The sequence below is a fragment of the Cariama cristata genome, unplaced genomic scaffold (genome assembly GCF_000690535.1).
Source record: "Cariama cristata isolate BGI_N322 unplaced genomic scaffold, ASM69053v1 scaffold31843, whole genome shotgun sequence".
Lineage (NCBI taxonomy): Eukaryota > Metazoa > Chordata > Aves > Cariamiformes > Cariamidae > Cariama > Cariama cristata.
Genome location: NW_009610669.1, coordinates 1 through 18,127, shown reverse-complemented (window position 1 = coordinate 18,127; position 18,127 = coordinate 1). Strand labels below are relative to the sequence as shown.

The 18,127-nt window shown below is 56.8% G+C and overlaps 1 protein-coding gene across 1 annotated transcript in view; it reads left to right on the top strand.

Moving 5' to 3' along the window:
• The window catches only part of LOC104159930 (chromodomain-helicase-DNA-binding protein 6-like), a gene marked incomplete at both ends in the record, with an annotated part of 25,709 nt that extends 8,006 nt beyond the window's left edge, over positions 1-17,703 (top strand). The window contains 18 exons of the mRNA XM_009697958.1: positions 475-540; positions 1,039-1,097; positions 1,436-1,553; positions 3,026-3,112; positions 3,391-3,525; positions 3,843-3,964; positions 4,570-4,813; positions 5,263-5,439; positions 7,214-7,357; positions 8,152-8,407; positions 8,898-9,108; positions 9,606-9,801; positions 10,348-10,527; positions 10,926-11,087; positions 12,244-12,354; positions 15,724-15,926; positions 16,334-16,533; positions 17,626-17,703. Coding sequence (XP_009696260.1) covers positions 475-540; positions 1,039-1,097; positions 1,436-1,553; positions 3,026-3,112; positions 3,391-3,525; positions 3,843-3,964; positions 4,570-4,813; positions 5,263-5,439; positions 7,214-7,357; positions 8,152-8,407; positions 8,898-9,108; positions 9,606-9,801; positions 10,348-10,527; positions 10,926-11,087; positions 12,244-12,354; positions 15,724-15,926; positions 16,334-16,533; positions 17,626-17,703 — 2,749 coding nt within the window. The remainder of the gene's footprint in view (positions 1-474; positions 541-1,038; positions 1,098-1,435; positions 1,554-3,025; positions 3,113-3,390; positions 3,526-3,842; positions 3,965-4,569; positions 4,814-5,262; positions 5,440-7,213; positions 7,358-8,151; positions 8,408-8,897; positions 9,109-9,605; positions 9,802-10,347; positions 10,528-10,925; positions 11,088-12,243; positions 12,355-15,723; positions 15,927-16,333; positions 16,534-17,625) is intronic.
• Between the last annotated feature and the right edge of the window lie 424 nt (positions 17,704-18,127).

The following is an 18,127-nucleotide window of genomic DNA, read 5'->3' as shown; positions in this document are numbered from 1 at the left end:
GGCCTGACAGCCGTTGCTCCCTGCTCTGCTGGGGCCCTTGGAGCCATCCAACATTACAGGGGTGTATAAATGCTGAGGCAAGTCAGAGATCTTGCATAGAGAGTGGCTGGGAATAGGAGATGTGCATGTTTTGGCGTATTTCCTTCCTTGAGTTTCGGGTCAGAAGTGCCCAAGCTCCCTCCTTTTTTCTGGGAGACTTGCTACGCTCTCTGGCTGCCCTGATCTAGCTCCAGATAGGCCATGCTGGCCCAGGGAGCGCAGGCAGAGGGTGAGTGTAGCTGGGCTGGCAGCACCTGCACCCTTGCACCCAGCAAGGTTCCCCAAGTGCAGGTCTCCCACCTCCCACTGTGCCGGCTCTGCCTGCCCGGCTGGTGGGCTGGGAGAGGAGCAAGCAGCCGTTCCGTGCCGGGAGGATGCCAGAGGCCAAGCCATGTAATGAGCTGGGAAAACAGCGCTCTGCTCTCCTGTCCCCAGGAGCCTCCTGAGGATGATGCCAATATCATTGAGAAGATCCTTGCCTCCAGGATGGTGCAGAAGGAGGTGAGTGGCAAAGATGTCAGTGGGGCTGGAGGTCCCTGGGCAGAGGAGAGACAAGACCTGGCTGCTTTGTGCAGCAGGGACATGAGACGTAGCAGCAGTCGGTGCTGCCGTGCCGTTCCTTGCACTCGCTCTTTGCAGGGTGCTGCTGGGGTATGCCCAGACTGGCACCTTTCCTGGTTGGGGATCACTGTGGTGCCTCTCCTGCCCTGGACACCAGAAAGCCTCTGGAGAGGAGTCAGACCTGGGATGTTGCCCAGGAGATGTTTGAGTCTCCTGTGCTCAAGGGTGGTCTCACACCACATTTCTCAGGGCCACTGAGCCTCTGGGGCAGGCAGCGTGCCAAGTGCCTGGCCATCCTCACCATCTGTGGGGTTCAGCCGGCCTGGAGCCTGTGTCTGGGCAGGGGACACCTGTCTATACCCAGGCCACAGAGGATCCCCCCCCCCCAGTTTCTGCACAAGCTCTGGCTGTCACTAACTCTCCTTCCCTTGGTTTCAGACTCATCCCGGAGGCCTGGCGTTTGAGATGGAGGAGTTCTACGTCAAGTACAGGAACTTGTATGTGCCGCGTTCTGGTGCTGTGTGCCATGGCAGTGGGTCCTGTGCATGCAGGAGCGAGGGCTGTGTGCTCCCAGCTCCGTCCCATCTGCAGATGCAGCCCCAGCATCCCTGTCTCACTGCCCCCTGTCCTCCAGAGCTGGCCCGGATGGCGGGAAGCAGGAAAGCAGCTCTTCAGTCTTGGCCTGGACCTGGGCCACGGCTTCCTCCAGTTTGGGATTTCACATGGCGAGGCATATACTGGGTCGCTGGGAGATCCCTGCTGGTCTGCGTGGCGGATGGGATTGGGCCCAAAGGCCTCTTTGGTCATGTTTTGTTGATTTTTTTTTCCTCTGCAGCTCCTACCTCCACTGTAAGTGGGCAACTCTGGAGGAGCTGGAGAAGGACCCCAGGATCTCCCAGAAGATAAAGCGCTTCCGGAACAAGCAGGCTCAGATGAAGCATATTTTTACAGAGGTGAGAGCTGAGCATGGCAAGCAGCTGTGCCTGACTTCAGCACACCTGGGCCTAGTGCGGTGGCTGAGCAGGCCCAGAGCCGAGTGCTGCCTCTGGCACCTCCCTGCCCAGGCAAGACCAGCTCCAGGGCCAAAATTCAGGGGTGGGAATGGGCAGGCAGAGCTCCCTGTGCAGCTGTGCCTGCCCTGCCTAAGCTCTGCCGTAGCTCAGTGATCCTGGGATGCTGCCCAGAGTCCTGCCTGTGCCCCCTTGGTGACTCCATGGCAATGCCCAGGCTGCAGCATGGCACCTCAAGCTTCCAGGCTGGTTTGAACCGGGGCACAGCACAAGAGGGTGAGCGGGTGGGGATCCTGGAGCCAAGGGGCTGTGACAGTGCCCTGAACACCCATGGTGTCACTGGCAGAGGTATGGGCCGGGTGACAAATGTCACTTGCCAGGCACTGCCAACCCTGGAAGCATTGCTCAATGGGAGGGAGGGCAGCATGCAGTGCTGGAGGTGCTTTCATGGCGGAGCAGAGATGCTGTGGGAGAGAGGGAGCTATAAATACTTGGGCTTAGGGCAGCTCCTGCCTGCTGTGCTCTGTAAGCAGATTAATCTTGTCTAATATGAAAGGTGTTCTATAATTTACTTGCTGCTCCCGAGATAGTTGTTGGATCTCCTCAAACTGCCCCTTACAAGTGTAAATCAGGCCAGTAGGATATGAAAATTTCTCCATCAATGTAGTTGGAAAGCTGGGGGTGTGTGTCAAATTTCTCACTCCTGAGTCTGTTTGGGGTCTTTCCCAGGATGCAAAGAAAAAGCATGTGTTGGAACACACTGTACCACTAACAGTTTAGCAAGGAGCAAATGCTCTTTCCTGTAACTAACTGGGGCTTGGGGAGCTGTGAAACGTAGAAGCCTTTTTTTTCCTCCTTCCCTTGTGGCCCTCCTGCTCTGAGGACCACTGCTAGTTGAAAACCCACTCCTCCCCAGGTGTTCCTGGCAGGAGGACGAGCCCCTGCCTCATGAGCGGTTGCTGCTGCTGACTGCTGAGCTGAAGGTGGGGGAGAGAGAGGCAGAGACAGAGAACAAGGTGTCATCCCTTGCGGAGGTGTGGAGTTCATCGGGTGCTATGTGTGGCTCTGTGCTGTGGCACTCACAGCTCTGGATACTGCACATAAGCTGGAGTGTACGGCTCAGGACTTTGTACCTTGGGGCCAGATGGGCTGGAGAAGACATTCCTGCCTCCCAGCAAGGGCAGCATGGAGCCTGCAGCTGCTCTAAAGCAAGAGCTTTGCCTTCTGCAGGGCTCCTGTGTCCTCCCTGCCCAGAGACAGATGTCGCGTACCTGCGTCCAGGGCACTCGATGTGCTGTGCACAGCTAGGAGCATCCTGGGGACAGATGTCCTGCAGCTGTTTACTCGTGCCCACCATCTGTTTAACCCTGGAATCACCTTGAACTTACCTTTCTTTTTACTCTTTGCTGTCGCAGCCTGATGAGGATTTGTTCAACCCAGACTATGTGGAGGTAGATCGAATTCTGGAGGTAGCTCACACGAAGGACCCTGACACCGGAGAGGTGAGTGGCTGCATCGCTTCCTTGCCCCACAGAGGGAGGGAGGCTTGGCAGGAGGCCCAGCGCCACGACGTGCATCACCTGTCATTTCTGAGCACCCTGAGGCCTTCCCAGCCTTGCACAGCCTGAGCACTGTCCTTGGGGACCCCTTGGCACAGGGGTAAATGGAGGGCCGCTGGCCATCCCTGTGACTTGCTCTCAGTCGCAGTCTGCACCCACACGCTGGGGCTGAGCGGCCATGAGCCCTGCGCTGTCTCTGAGCCTGTCTCTCTGCGCTGCAGGAGGTGACTCACTACCTGGTGAAGTGGTGCTCGCTGCCCTACGAGGAGAGCACCTGGGAGCTGGAGGAGGATGTTGACCCAGGGAAAATTAAAGAATTTGAAGCCCTCCAAATCCCTCCAGAAATCAAGCATATGGTAACGTACCCAGAGGTAACGTACCCGGCTGGCAGCTCACTGCCCTGGGCAGGCAGGGGCTTTCTCTGTCTTGCCAAGGTCCAGCAGTGCTGACCTTCTTGTCCCTGCTGCTGCAGTGCAAGCCCTATATCCTCCCCTCCAAATGGATTAGTTAGCAGGATCCAAGGGTGGGATCTGGAGGCCAAGACTTTGCTGTGAATCAGCTGTTAATGACTGTTCTGAAGTGGTGTCCTGATGTGCAGCCCCAGAAGCAGGGTCTGGCCTTGCTGAGCGTTAGCCTCTTCCTCTCCATGGACCTTGCTCCTGCTCTCTCCTAGGAGCGCCCAGCATCTGAGTCCTGGCAGAAACTGCAGAAGTCCCGGGAATATAAGAACAGCAACCAGCTGCGGGAGTATCAGCTGGAGGGCATGAACTGGCTGCTCTTTAACTGGTATAACAGGTGAGGAGTCCTGCTGGCAGTGGAACCCCAGTGTGTGCAGTCACAGGAGCAGCAGAGCTGGGGGAGCAGAGCTGACAAAGAGGGGCCTAACAGAGCAGCTGCTGAGACCTTCCAGTGCTGGAGCTGGCAGGCAGCTGCCAGAAAAATTATGTTTGCTTTAGCTTTGCAACCAAATATTTAGGAATGTTTCTCCCTGGTAAATCCTGATGAGCCTTGGAGATAGTAGGGCTTAGCTATGGGTCCAAGACACCCCTGAGTTTTAGCATTGGCCAGGCTACCAGTGGCCCATTCCTGTGGCAGGACTGCAGGAATATGCATGTTCTCAGCTGCAGCAGGACATCAGATGCATCTTTCACTGGCTAGTCTGCACCCAAAGGACAGCATCTTTCACACTAACTTCCAGTTAACATCATCTTGTAAGAAGTTCGATGGTCTGGGTTACCCAGACCAGTTTGGGCCACTGTACCAATGTCCTACCACCCTCCACGCTGCAGGGTCAGAGAGGTGTGGGTGGAGGTGATGTGCTTGACATCCCCTCAAGGACTTGGTGACAGGGTGGTTCCTACCCGAGAGCCATGTTCACCTGCCCCTGTCCATCTCTGCAGGAAGAACTGCATCCTGGCTGACGAGATGGGGCTGGGGAAGACAATCCAGTCAATCACCTTCCTCTCAGAAATATTCCTGATGGGCATCCATGGCCCCTTCCTCATCATCGCACCTCTCTCCACCATCACCAACTGGGAGAGGGAATTCCGCACCTGGACGGAGATGAATGCTATCGTGTACCATGGCAGCCAGATTAGCCGGCAGATGATCCAGCAGTATGAGATGGTGTACAGGGATGCACAGGTGATTGATGCACACAGCACTCCCAGGACGTGTCCCCCGGCCCTGGCTTCGTTTACTTGGGAAGCGCTGAGTTGCATGTGGAGCTTGTAGTTCATACGGAGAGGGAAAGGAGATCTTTTAAGACCCCTTTGCTGGCATGGGCTCAATGTGCACCGTGTATGAGTGAAGAACAGGCCCAACTCATGGAGAAAGGGGAAAAAGCAGCAGAGCCCCAGCCACAGTTCTTGTCCAGGCCTGTTTGTCTGCCCTGAAGCAGTGTCTGATTTGGAGAGACACAGCCTGTGGCCAGCAAGGAGGCTTGCAGGAACCTGCCTGCTGCTTGAGAGAGATAAATCTGGGGAGATCCCAACTAGGAGCCAAATGCCAACACTGTTATGTTGGCAGGATGTCTGACAGTGTCCTGCCGTCCTGCAGGAGTCAAGCGCTGCATATGGTTTATGTCTCCCTAGGGTAACCCTCTCCCTGGGATCTTCAAGTTCCAGGTGGTTATCACCACCTTTGAGATGATCCTTGCCGACTGCCCGGAGCTGAAAAAGATCCAGTGGCGCTGCGTGGTCATTGACGAGGCACATCGCCTGAAGAACAGGAACTGCAAACTCCTGGAGGGGCTGAAGCTCATGGCTCTGGTGAGCATGTCCTGCCCAGGTTCACCTGAGAGCAGGGTGGGCCACAGATGGCCATGCCTAGCAGTCAGATGCCACTGCCAGCTGCTCAGGCCCAGTGCCAGGGCTGAGAGCTCCCTGTCAGAGGGAGAACCATCCAGGACCCATCAGGCTGCTGAAGCAGTGCCAGTGACAGGGGACCCTTTGATGGATTGGGCACTGGTGCCCTGCAGCCATCACAAACTCCTTTTTGCTGAAGTGGAATACTAACCCACCCCATGCCTTCCCATCTGTTTGCGCTCCCTGGCAGAGCACTGCCTGGCCTTGCAGCGCAGCTTAGACCACTGCAGCACACGGAGGCAGTTGCTGACCTGCTGTGCACAGCATCCTCTGGCCATAGTGTGCCTTGGGCCCTGCGGTGAGCAGGGCTGCAGTATTTAGATGTGGCGCTTCAAGACATGGTTTAGCGGGCATGGTGGCATCAGGTATATGGTTGGACTTGATGATCTTTGAGATCTCTTCCAACTATGATTCTATGATTCAATCTGGTTTCTTACTGCTCTGCAAACATGAGACCTGTCTGTGCCAGGGATGGGAGAGCAGGACCGTGCATGGTGAAAAAGGGATCAGTGGGCTGCTCTGAGAAAAAAATTTGGATGTCCGGTTCCTTTCCAGCCCTGGGAAAGGCAGTGCTACTCTTTGCTGGACTGAGGGCCGTCAGGCCTATTGAATCTCCCATCACACTTAGCTGTAGCTGGGCCAGGCCTCTGAAAATTATTGGTCTTATGTCTTCGGTTCCCAAAGGCCTTGCTGTTTCCTTGTGACCTTGTGTCTTGTGCAGTTCCCTGCTGGGTTGTGAGCAGCTGGGGGCAAAGCGGGATTGCTGCTGGCCCCTCTTCGTAACAGTCACCTTCCTTTGTACAAGTCCTGTGGAAGCCTCTCACATTACAATTGCCCTTCTTTCATAGCTGGTGACTCCTGGGGACGTTCCCTGCAGTAGGTTGGGCAGGAGGATTAGCCTGAGCAGTGAGCGAGCACCCAAGTCTCTGGCAGTGCTGGGACAGAGTGGCTGGTGCATCCCGGGAGGCAGCACCCAGTAGTGCCTGAAGCCAGAGCCCGTGGCATCAGCGCATGGAAAGGAGTGCGTTCTCCTTGAGGGGTCATCCGCTCCTCACAGCTCCAGGTCTTCCGGGGGTTGTCTGGACCCCTCTCTCCTTTTATTGCACATGTACCTACATGGTCAACCTCTAATAAAAGCTCCTCCTTGTTTCCAGTGCACACGACACAGTCATACGTGCCCCTGCTGATTTTGGAGCACCCTGCTCACGCTGGCCTTAGGAGCAGGTCCCTGATGCCCCTTGGTATCACATGGCTCTGGGCCATGTTCCCTCTTGTTCTACGTGAGCCCTGAAGAGGGTCATCCTGCCCCCAGGTGCACAGAGCCTTGGGCTCTGTCAGCATCCCCGTCCCCGTCCTGTGCACAGCCCTGCCCGAGGGTCTTGTGCCAGGGCAGAGCTGAAGCCTAGGGGCAGTCTGGGATTCTCGGGTTTGACTGTTGCTGCACAGAGCGGGACTGGGACACATCCAGGGGAACGTCCTGCAAGCCACAAGACTGTTGCATGGCAGTGGCTGGGTCAGGGCTGGCACCATGGTCGGGGGAGCCTTGCAGGGACTGTGTGTGCCCTCAGGCCGCCTAGGGTGCTCCTGAGGCTGAAAGACAAAGAGCATTGCGCTCTTGGGACCCCTTGGACCCAGCCAGTGGGTCTGAGCCCTCAACCTGTTTTCTGTGTATACCCAGGAGCACAAGGTGCTGCTGACAGGGACACCACTACAGAACTCGGTGGAGGAGCTCTTCAGCCTCCTGAATTTCCTGGAGCCACAGCAGTTCCCCTCAGAGACAGCCTTCCTGGACGAGTTTGGAGACCTGAAGACAGAGGAGCAGGTACGTAGAAGAGTGATGCTGGTGGCTGTTAGCACAGGCCACTGAGACACATGGTCACCAAGCCAGGCACGCACTCAGAGATGTGCTTCATGGAAGTGAATAGGACTCCTCATGCCGGGAGGAGCAAAGTTGTGACAGAGCCCCCAGCCCTGCTTTGGAGACAGGAGACCAGCCTGTGTCAAGGCAGTGGTCTGCTCCCCTCCTAGCTTTCTACTGCCCCTTGCATGCCTGGGCAGCGCAGCTCACTTGGCTTTCCCACCTGGTCTGTCCCTGCAACCCACAGGAGTGCAGGGGGAGTGAGGAGATCAGTAAATCCATGTGTCAGTCACCCTTGTCAAGTTCCCCTGAGGAGCCATCCTCCAAAGTTGCTCTTGAGCACGGGTCACAGAAAGCAGCTCAGTCCTCTGGGCTGTCTCACTGCCATTTGAATGTCTGCCTTAAGTGGAGGTTGCACAAAGATCGGCATTCAAGGGAGCAGGCATGGGCACATGAAGCAACCATCATCTCAGCTGCTATCAAAGCTCTCAGCTCTCCTCCTGCAGCAGACCCATCCACCCAAGGCTGCCAGCAGCAGAAGTGTGTGGAGTTCATGGCCCAGGGCTGGTCACTCACATGCCTGCCCCACGGAAGCCAGACTCTGAAGTTGTCCTGGCTGTCAGCAGAGCAGCTGCTTCAGGGTCATTTGTAGTGGGTTTCCAGCCTGGGGAGGTTCTAGCGTTGCAGGCCCCTCCACTGTTGTCACTGTGTGCTTACCATGCAGGGAGGTCAGTGAATCTCTGTGCTTGCTCTGGCAGGTGAAGAAGCTGCAGTCCATCCTGAAGCCCATGATGCTGCGACGTCTGAAGGATGATGTGGAGAAGAATCTGGCACCCAAGCAGGAGACCATCATTGAGGTGGAACTGACCAATATCCAGAAGAAATACTACCGGGCCATCCTGGAGAAGAACTTCTCCTTCCTCTCCAAGGGTGCCAACCAGCACAATATGCCCAACCTCATCAACACCATGATGGAGCTACGGAAGTGCTGCAATCACCCGTATCTCATCAATGGTGAGGGCTGTGCACAGGAGATGTGGGAGGGACGGATGTCACTGCAACATTTGCTGGTCACTACCTGCAGAGCTCACCCAGCCTGGGAGCCAGCTCGGGCCCTCATGCCATCTGCTGCTGGCGTGGTTGTGCCTTGAGGCCCAGCACAGGATGCAGTGATCTGCCTTGTTGCCCTCATGGGCAGCCCAGCTCCCCGCAAGTCTGCTTGCTGGTGGGCACCTTAGGATCTTGTGAGGCTTGCTGGGTTTGGGGGTGTTCTGGCACGGGACCCTCTCCAACATCCCAGCCTGGCTTGTTCTTCCAAGAGCTGGTGCAAGCCCTGAAGAAGGAGTGGAGGGGCTTCTGGAGGTCCCTAGCCAACCTCCCTAGATCTGATCGACTGCATGGGTTCTGTTCCTCGCGTGGTGGCTTGCTGTTGCCCTGGACAGGAGTCTCTGGGCAGCTGTGCTGCCAGCCTCGCCAAGAGCTCACATCCCTTCTCACCTGGCAGGGGCGGAGGAGAAGATCCTGGAAGACTTCCGTAAAACACACAGCCCAGATGCGCCAGACTTCCAGCTGCAGGCGATGATTCAGGCAGCTGGGAAGCTGGTGCTCATTGATAAGCTGCTTCCGAAGCTGATCGCCGGTGGGCACAAGGTGCTCATCTTCTCCCAGATGGTGCGCTGCCTTGACATCCTGGAAGACTATCTCATTCAGAGGCGGTTAGTACAGGCTTCAGTATTCACCAAGGCTCCTCCACATCACCTCTATCCTGCACTGTAGATACAGAGTGGCGACAGCCCAGGGTGGGGATTTGGTCATTCTGTGCCCACGTACTAAAGGATCTGGGTTACAGGCTACTGCTCGTGGCTGCAGACCCCAAAGCTGGGCAGCTCTGACCTGTCCATTCTGCGTTGCGCAAGGCTAGTCCTAGGAGTGACCAAACAGAAATAGGCCCTTCCCTTGGTCCTAGGTCCCATGAGCCCCATATCCATGCATCATGCGTGGAGTCATCATGATTGTGCTATCATAAGAGGAATGACTTCTGGGAACAACCTCAATGCACACAGGCTGATGGGGCCTGAGCCTCCACTAGTAAGTCCCAGTTGCCTGCATGCCCACATACAGCCCCAGGGAAAGAACGAGAAGGCATTTGTAAGCCACAGCCAGTTCAGGCCCTGCTGTGACCCTGCTCTTGTCTTTTCCCCTCTTGGAGCAGGTACACCTACGAGCGCATTGATGGGCGGGTGCGCGGGAACCTGCGCCAAGCTGCCATCGACCGCTTTTGCAAGCCTGATTCGGATCGCTTCGTCTTTCTCCTGTGCACACGGGCGGGCGGGCTGGGCATCAACCTGACCGCTGCTGACACCTGCATCATCTTTGATTCGGACTGGAACCCACAGAACGACCTACAGGTAACAGGCTGGGCTGGGACAGGCTGCTGGAAGGTCCTGCAGCACAGCTCCTGTCACTCCTGCCAGCCAGGCAGGGAAGGGCAGCAGCACCAAGCTGTATGGGGTATGGGGTGCCATGCTGGGAGAGCCAGGAGGAGTGCAGGCAGAGGGGGTGTCATGGACGAGATCACAGTGTGGCTCTAAAAGCTCGTGTCTGCCACAGACCAGGTGACACTTTGTCCATACCTGGTGTTGGAGGGGGTGAAGTGTTGGGTGCTGCCCATCTGCAGAGAGCCAAGGCTCCAGCCTGAGCCCCGTGTCCTTGCCCGGGAGTTCAGGGGTCTCCGATTCCTGCTCCACAGCCACGCAGGCCTGGCGCTAACCAGTGTCCACTGGCAGAGCCCTGCCGGGTCAGGCACAGGCACTACATGAGGGTGCTCTGGTGGGTGGGAGCTGACTGTGGCTCAGGTGAGTGAGTGGTGGGTGCTGGTGCAGGGTGCCATAAGGCACACGGTCCCTTTCCTGTTGGGCTCACTGTGCTTGACACTGTGCCTTCTGCACTCCCAGGCTCAAGCTCGCTGCCACCGGATCGGACAGAGCAAGGCGGTGAAAGTCTATCGCCTCATCACCAGGAACTCCTACGAGCGGGAGATGTTCGACAAGGCCAGCCTGAAGCTGGGCCTGGATAAGGCTGTGCTGCAGGACATCAACCGCAAGGGCAGCACCAATGGGGTAGGTAGGCTGTCAGTGGGGCTAGATGGGAGGCACTGCGGGAGAGCTCTCCTCCTTCCCCTGCAAGTCACTGCCAGCTCAGAGCAGGGACCTGGGCAGGCTTCTAGGGAGGGAGAGCCTGGTCCCACACGCTCTTATTGCTGCTGTTTGGCCTGACAGGCTACCCCTGCACTGCTGCAGGGTTGGGGGACATGCGATGCTGTGTCTGGGTGACATGGACTGAAACTCCTGTCCCTCAAAGGCAGGGTTTTGAAGTGACCACTTTGCTGTGGCAGCAGGAGGTCTGGGTTGGCTTGGGACATCTCTGCCCTCCCTCCTGGGGCAGAGGGAAGAGCCTTCGCCTGCTGTGCAGTGCCCAGGGTGGCTAGCCAGGTTGGTGATGCCCCTGTGTTTTGGGCATTTTTTTCTCAAAGATGGAGGTGGAGGACCTGCTGCGAAAGGGTGCCTATGGCGCTCTCATGGATGAGGAGGACGAAGGATCAAAGTTCTGCGAGGAAGACATTGATCAGATCCTCCAGCGCAGGACACAGACCATCACGATCCAGTCTGAGGGGAAGGGCTCCACCTTTGCCAAGGTGTGTTGTGCTCCATCGGGAGGGAAGGGGGGCTCCCCCCGGAGTGGTGGGGGACACGCTGGGAGCACGCAGGGCAGTAGTGGTGGGCTGACCTCTTACCTGCGTGTTGAGACATGGCCGTGTGGCCACCAAGCTCCTGCCTGTCCCGCTGTGTCCAGAAGTGAGACCTTGCTGGGGCACTGCAGCAGCGTGGTCTCCTGTCTCACTGGTAGTCAGCAGAGCATTGAGGAGGGGGCCACCTTCCTGGGCAGGTGATGTGCAGCTGCCAGGAGAGTTCAGCTTGCCAGCTTCCATTTTCCCTTTGAAGCCGGCTCAGGCTGGTGAGAAGGCAGAGCAGGAGCTGTCTTCCAGGCAGCGGGCAGTGCCAGGGTGTGCTCTGTCACACTCTGGCAGCAGGCCATCCCCAGAGCTGTTGTGGGCAGGGTCAGGCCTCTCCTTGGGGAGGATGGATGAGTTCAAAGCCTGGGTGATATCCAGTCCTGAGCTGAGCTGATCTTCTACTCATGGGCTGAGCTTATTTGATCTGGAGTCTGTCACCTCCCTTGCCCTTATAGACACCAGTGCTGCCTTGGTGTGGTGCGTTGCCGAGCAGAAAGTCAGGGGAAGACCTGGGCTGCCGGTGGCACGGGAAGGAGTTGTGGTACCTTTCGCACAGCCTTCCTGCAGTGCAGCCCATCTCTGTCTCCAGCCTCACTCTTCTGCTGCCATGGGACCTGGCTCTGCAGGGAGACCCCCAGAGTGGTGGCAGGACCCGGCTGCTGGCCTGCACGATGCCCAAAGCTGGGTGCTGCTGTGCCATGGGACGCTGTGTGCTTGTGGGGCCCTGACATCCCCACAGGAGAGAGCCCAGGGAGCCAACTCTGTGCCGTGGTCACGGCTGGTGTCTGCTGGTGTCACCAAGGGCCATCTGTCCCTTCTCCTCTTGCTGGTGCCACAGCCTAGGCTTCGTTTCCAAGGGGTCAGGCAGGACTGCAGCAGAGGGGGATTCAGCTTCCTTAAGCAAACAAAGAGCCCTCTGGTATGTGTCAACATGAGGTTTAACACTCCATGGCAGTGAGACTGCACTGCAGACAGATGTGTTCGGGATCTCTATATGGGGGAAGGCACATCTGGATGGTGGGTTGCACCCTATTCACTCCTCTTCTTTCACTTCCAGGCCAGCTTCGTAGCATCAGGAAACAGAACTGACATTTCCTTAGATGACCCGAACTTCTGGCAAAAGTGGGCGAAAATAGCAGAGCTCGATACAGACGCCAAGAATGAAAAGGTAGGATCCAGCTTGTGGCCCAGGTGCCCTACAACTGATCTGATACTGCGTGGCGTGGTCTCCAGGCAAGAGCTGTGTGCTTCCACTGGGCTCGTGAAGGGGTATGTGTTAGGCATCAGGAATTATTGCAAAGGAAGGCAGACCCGTGAGTGTTGGCTAAAGCCCCGATTATTTTAGCCACATGTTGGGCTGTGTCTACCTGGTATTTCAGGGTGCTCAGTTTCTGCTCCCAGCTACTCCCAAGGCTGGTGAAGGGGCGACAGTTGGGGCTGGCAGTGTGTGAGGGAGGAGAAGATGAAACAGCTGGCGCAATGGCATGCCTATGAACCCAACAGACTGGTGTGACTCCATCTGCTTGAGCTGGGTCTGTGCTAGAGTTCCCCACATCATAGGCAGGCATGAGTGCCTCTTGTTGCCAGCCAGGCTGGATGCTGGCAGCCTGGGCAGCTGAGGCTGGGGCTCCAGTGTGGATTAGTACCAGGGCAGTCCCATGCTGCCCTCCAGGTGCCAACTCTGATCTCCGGGCTCCCTGTCTGTCTCACCAAGCCCAGAGACCTTCGTTAGCTCGAGGCATGCCAGGGCCAAGCTGCCGTGTGCCCTGGCAGGGCACAAAGGGGCCCAAGTGTGGCTGGGGATTGGTGGGGTGAGCAAGGCTCTTCCCATGCTCAGGGAAAGCTGCGTAACCATTCCACAACCCAAACCCAAGACCATATGAGCCCTGGCACCCTGGGCAGAGGGGTCCGTTTGGCCTGGCAGCTCTGGAGGAGGCCTGGCAAGCTGACATGAGTTTGTATACTCCAGCCCTTCGAGCCCTGGAGCTTGCAGTGCCAGGCACATTCATTACACTGCCACTGCAGCCCCCCAGCTCCCACCACCCCAGGTCTCAATGGCTAAGGAGGTGGTGTTTGTCGTGGTGAAGCTCGGCAGGGTGCCCCGGCTCTTCCAGCCGGAGACAGAGAGGAAGCCGTGCTGCCTGTGACTGCCTGCTGGCCCTGGCTCCCTCTCCTCTCCCCAGGTGGCCCTCCAAGCCCTTTGCAGAGCTGCAGCACCTATGGACCTGTTCAGGGAGCCTCCAACCCAGCAGCAAGTCCAGGCATTTGGTGACCTAAAAACAAAGTGGACTTGCAATTAGTTGAGGCTTGTGGGGAGCAGGTAACATCAGAGCAGGCAGGTCCCTGGAATAGGTCATATGTCACATGGTCCTGTTTAATGCCAAGGTAATAACTGTAACAACCACACTTCTCTCTTGTGATTTATTCATAACGTTTAATGTGTGCATTCCAGCAGCAGCACGGGAGGATTCTGAGGAGCTGCAGTGACACGAGGGTGCTGAGACACTGCTGGTCAAGAGGCTTGTATCAGGCACACTGGCACCTTCAGGTTTCAGCCTCTCACCAGCTTTATGGATATAAGGGCAGCCCTGGAAGTGGGGGCCCTCGCTGAGCCAGCACTGGGCTGTGGTGCTGTACTGGGAGCAGTGTACTGGCTAGAGGGGAGCAGGCAGTGGGTGCTGGCTGGAAGGCAGCACCTCTTTGCAGAAGAAATGTCTCTTTCTGCTGAACACGCCAATGCTGTGAGGGCTGTGAGGTACTGAGCTGCTTCCTCACCTTGTTTGTGCTGACAAATGAAAGCAGGTTGCAGGGAGGTTGAATATCATGACTGTGGCACTGGGTTTGTCAGAGCATCGCTGTGTGTGGGTGCTTGGTCTGGTTTGGGTCTCAGACCTCTGTCCTAGGTGAGAGCAGGCTGGGGAAGGGTCTGCCAGGGGCTGAGTGCCTCAGGGGATGGACACAGCCCTGCATGATGTCTGCCTCATCTTTCTCTGAGCAGAAGGCTGCAGGTAAGGTCATTTGGGCCAGCTGGGTTTGGCCCTGACAGCACAAGGGGCGTCATGAGAGGAGCTCCAGCTTGAGCAACTCCTCCAGTACTCTCCCTGCCCCTACAGTGTCAGATACTTCTTCATGCTGCCTGTTGGATATTTTCCATATCCAACTGAATATTATCCACGTTCACTTGAGCCTGGGAGGTTGGTCGAAGACCATGTGGGTCAGGCTCAATATCCAGGTCTTGCTTTAGAAACGAATCTCTCTCAAATCTGAATGTGAATAGGGAAGGGAGCTGCACAGGGCTTTACCTGGCCTGATGGAGCAAGTGGGGACAGGTTTGGACTGTGCCACTCCTTCCTCCATCAGCATTTGCAGCCGTGAGGGATGGGAGCAAAGAGTAAAGCCAAGTGGATCTGGCAAGCCCGACACCATGTCCGGGTAAGGGGGTTGCAGACTATAAATGGATACTCCCAGAGTCTTTCCTCTTGCCCTCACTGGCAAGTTGTCTCCTTCCCAGCAGCAGCCGTGGGCAAACACGGCAGCAGGATCTACAGTGAGCCAGTGCCTGGCTTCTTCTGGCCTGGTAGCAGAGCTCCCCATGGAACCCTGGTGAGCATCTCCCAGGGGCAGCATCCTTGATCTCAGCCTCTCCTTGATCTGCCCATGGAAGGAGCTCTCTAGCTGAGCGCTGGGGTGCAGCTGGGAGGGTTGGTGACTCTGCCTGTCGGGCGGCAGGAGGGGACAGATGTAGTCCCATCGCTGTCCTGGCCCTGCTGAGCTCGTGGGCTCAGCTACAGCCCAAGCCTCTCCTCCCAGCTCCTCCATCAAGCACAGGGTGCTGCAGGCCCTGAGGCCTGCCGAAATTCCAGCTAAGGCAGCAATGCCATAGAGGTGGTGTTAGACAGCAGCAAGAGGGAGGCCCCGCAGCTCTGCAGAGTTCACCGCTCTAGCAGGGAGAATGGGAGAAGCGATGTCTGTGTGTATGTGTGTGTCCCACATGCTTGAAATCCAGGCAGATTTAGATGACGTGGATTCATTCGACAGGGTGGGGGGAAGGAGAGGAGGCAGGTACATGCTATTTAATTTGATATTGCTCCCTCCTGCACCTTCTTGGAAGCTGCCTTTTCTCTTTCAGCCCACCTATCCCCCCCCGCCCCTCCCCGGCACAGAAATTACACCGCCTCCAGCACAGTGCTTGGTGCAGGCAGTGCTGGAAGAGCCAGGAGTATGATTCAGAGCTGAATCAGCTGCTGGTTGTCAGCAGTTTGAACCCAGAGGGCCTGATTTTCAGCCTGCCACGATTCAGGCTGAATTTTGTGCTGGCCAGGGATTGTCTTGTGTGTTCAGGCAGAGCCGCACCAGGTAGTTTGGAGCAGGTATCCCAGTGGGAAGGTGATGGCTAGCCACGGGGCTGGTGAGCCAGGAACCAGAGGCCAGAGGCGTGAGCAGGGTGGCAGTGTGGAGAAGAGGACGTAGTGTGCCCTGATGGAAGTCAGGTGTGTCTGCCCAAACCTGAGGATGTTCTCCTGTCTATCCCTCATAGGAGAGCCTGGTCATCGACAGGCCCCGGGTGCGGAAGCAAACCAAACACTACAACTCCTTTGAAGAGGACGAGCTGATGGAGTTCTCCGAGCTGGACAGTGACTCAGACGAGCGACCCACGCGCTCCCGGCGCTTCAATGAGAAGACACGGCGGTACCTGCGGGCTGAGTGCTTCCGCGTGGAGAAGAACTTGCTCATATTCGGGTGAGTTTTGCCCCCTCCCCAGAGAGCACAGACACAGCCTCCAGCTGCCCCGGTGCACACATGGGCCGCTGGCTGCCCCAGCTGTTTTCTGTCCGTCTTGCTTGCAGTGTCCCCTCCTTCCAGCAGTGACCTCCTTGGTGGGACCTGGGCTCTAAGCGAACATTTGGGATGGAAGGAGAGTTGGGGGGGGCAAAGCAGTCAGCACTTCCAGAGTCTGCTCCTACCTCTGCTCTGTTGAGTCCTGGGCAAACCTCTCGCCCTCTCTGCTCCAGTAATGTGGGGGCAGAACACCCCTAGCCAGGGGAGCTGGAAGGGCCGTGCCGCTGAGCACGCTCCTGGAGAGAAGTGCAGGCAAGGTCTCTAGTTGCACAAGAGTGTTTACTCTCTCTGTGTTCCTGCTGTTGCAGGTGGGGACGCTGGAAAGATATCCTGACCCATGGGCGGTTCAAGTGGCACCTGAATGAGAAGGACATGGAGATGATTTGTCGGGCCTTGCTGGTCTATTGTGTCAAACACTACAAGGGGGATGAGAAGATTAAGAGTTTTATCTGGGATCTCATCACACCGACGAAGGACGGCCAGAACCAGGCTCTGCAGAATCACTCAGGTATTGCGTGTTCTCTCTGCCATTGCACCTGTACCCGTTGCTGCTGTGCCAGCCTATGGGACCAAGGCTGCAGAATTCAAAGCAGAGCTGACTGAAACAACCAGTACGCAGTTGTGCTTGAGCACCGTGACTCTCTCTGCACAGAGAAAGTGGCTGACATGGAACCGACCTCCTCACTGACCCTCAGAGCCAGTGGCAGGGGCTGGCTGGGTGGAGGAGGCTGTTTCCCGATGCCATGGCTGGTGCAGAGAGAACCTTGTGGTGGGAGCAGAGATGCCATCCTACTCTCAAGTGGGCACTGCTAAGTTTTCTCTGGCGTATGAATACTGTCAGGGTTCCCCCACGCGGGGAGACACGGCGCAGTGAGCTCATGGGGCGCTGGTGACTGTATGAACACATTGAGTGTGATAGGTGTGAGTGAGGGTGCTTCTTCCACTCAGAGCATAGATGTCCCTGGCTGTTCCTCAGGGCATCACAGGATACGGTGTGGATCATTGTGCAGGGACCCTACCTGTGCCTGTTGGCAGCCCCGGCCCTAACACCAACAGCTGAGACGGCCAGGCGTGGCACTCGTGTCTGCGCTGAGGAAGCTGGTGGTGCAGTCTGTGCAGGCATCTCAGCCCAGGTCACCCGCTTGTGTCTCCTCTCGTCATGGTTCTTGCCCCAGACATAATGGTCTGCAGTGCCTGCCCTCATGGGTGGAAGTGCAGCATTGGTTTGTCCCAAGACCTCTGAAATGCAGGATCCTACCCAGGTGATACTGCCTTCTCTCACTCCATCTAGCAGGACCATCTCAGGTTTGGCTGTGGCCTCCCTGTTCTGGGCTGTGCCCAGAGCGGCACTGGGACTGGACTTGAGAGCCCTGTGAGAAGCAGAGCAAGAGTAGGAAACAAATTGGCTGATATGAATGGGCTTGATTTAGATCATACCAAGTAACATGCTTGTAGTTGGTGGAACAGCTTATTCTGGATGTCATCTCTAAGCAGCTGGAGGAAAAGAAGGTTATCGGGAGTAGACAGCATGGATTCACCAAGGGGAAATCATACTTGACCAATCTGATAGCCCTTTACAGTGGCATGATTGGCTGGGTAGATGAGGGGAGAGCGGTGGATGTTGTCTGCTTTGACTTCAGCACAGCTTTTGACACTGTCTCCAATAACATCCTCATAGGTAAGTGCTCAGGAGGTGTGGGCTGGATGAGTGGGCAGTGAGGTGGGTTGAGAACCGGCTGGATGGCAGAGCTCTGAGAGTTGTGATCAGCGGTGCAGAGTCTGGTTGGAGGCCTGTTGGTCTTGTTCAACCTATTCATCAGTGACCCGGATGAAGGGACGGAGTGTACCCTCAGCAAGTTCACTGGTGATACGAAACTGGGAGGAGTGGCTGATACCCTGGAAGGCTGCGCTGCCATTCAGCGAGACCTGGACAGGCTGGAGAGTTGGGCAGAGGGGAACCTGATGAAGTCGAACAAGGGCAAGTGTAGGGTGCTGCACCTCGGGAGGAATAACCCCATGCACCAGTACAGTCTGGGAGTTGACCTGCTGGAGAGCAGTCTGGTGAAGAAGGGCCTGGGAGTCCTGGGGGATAACAAGTTGCC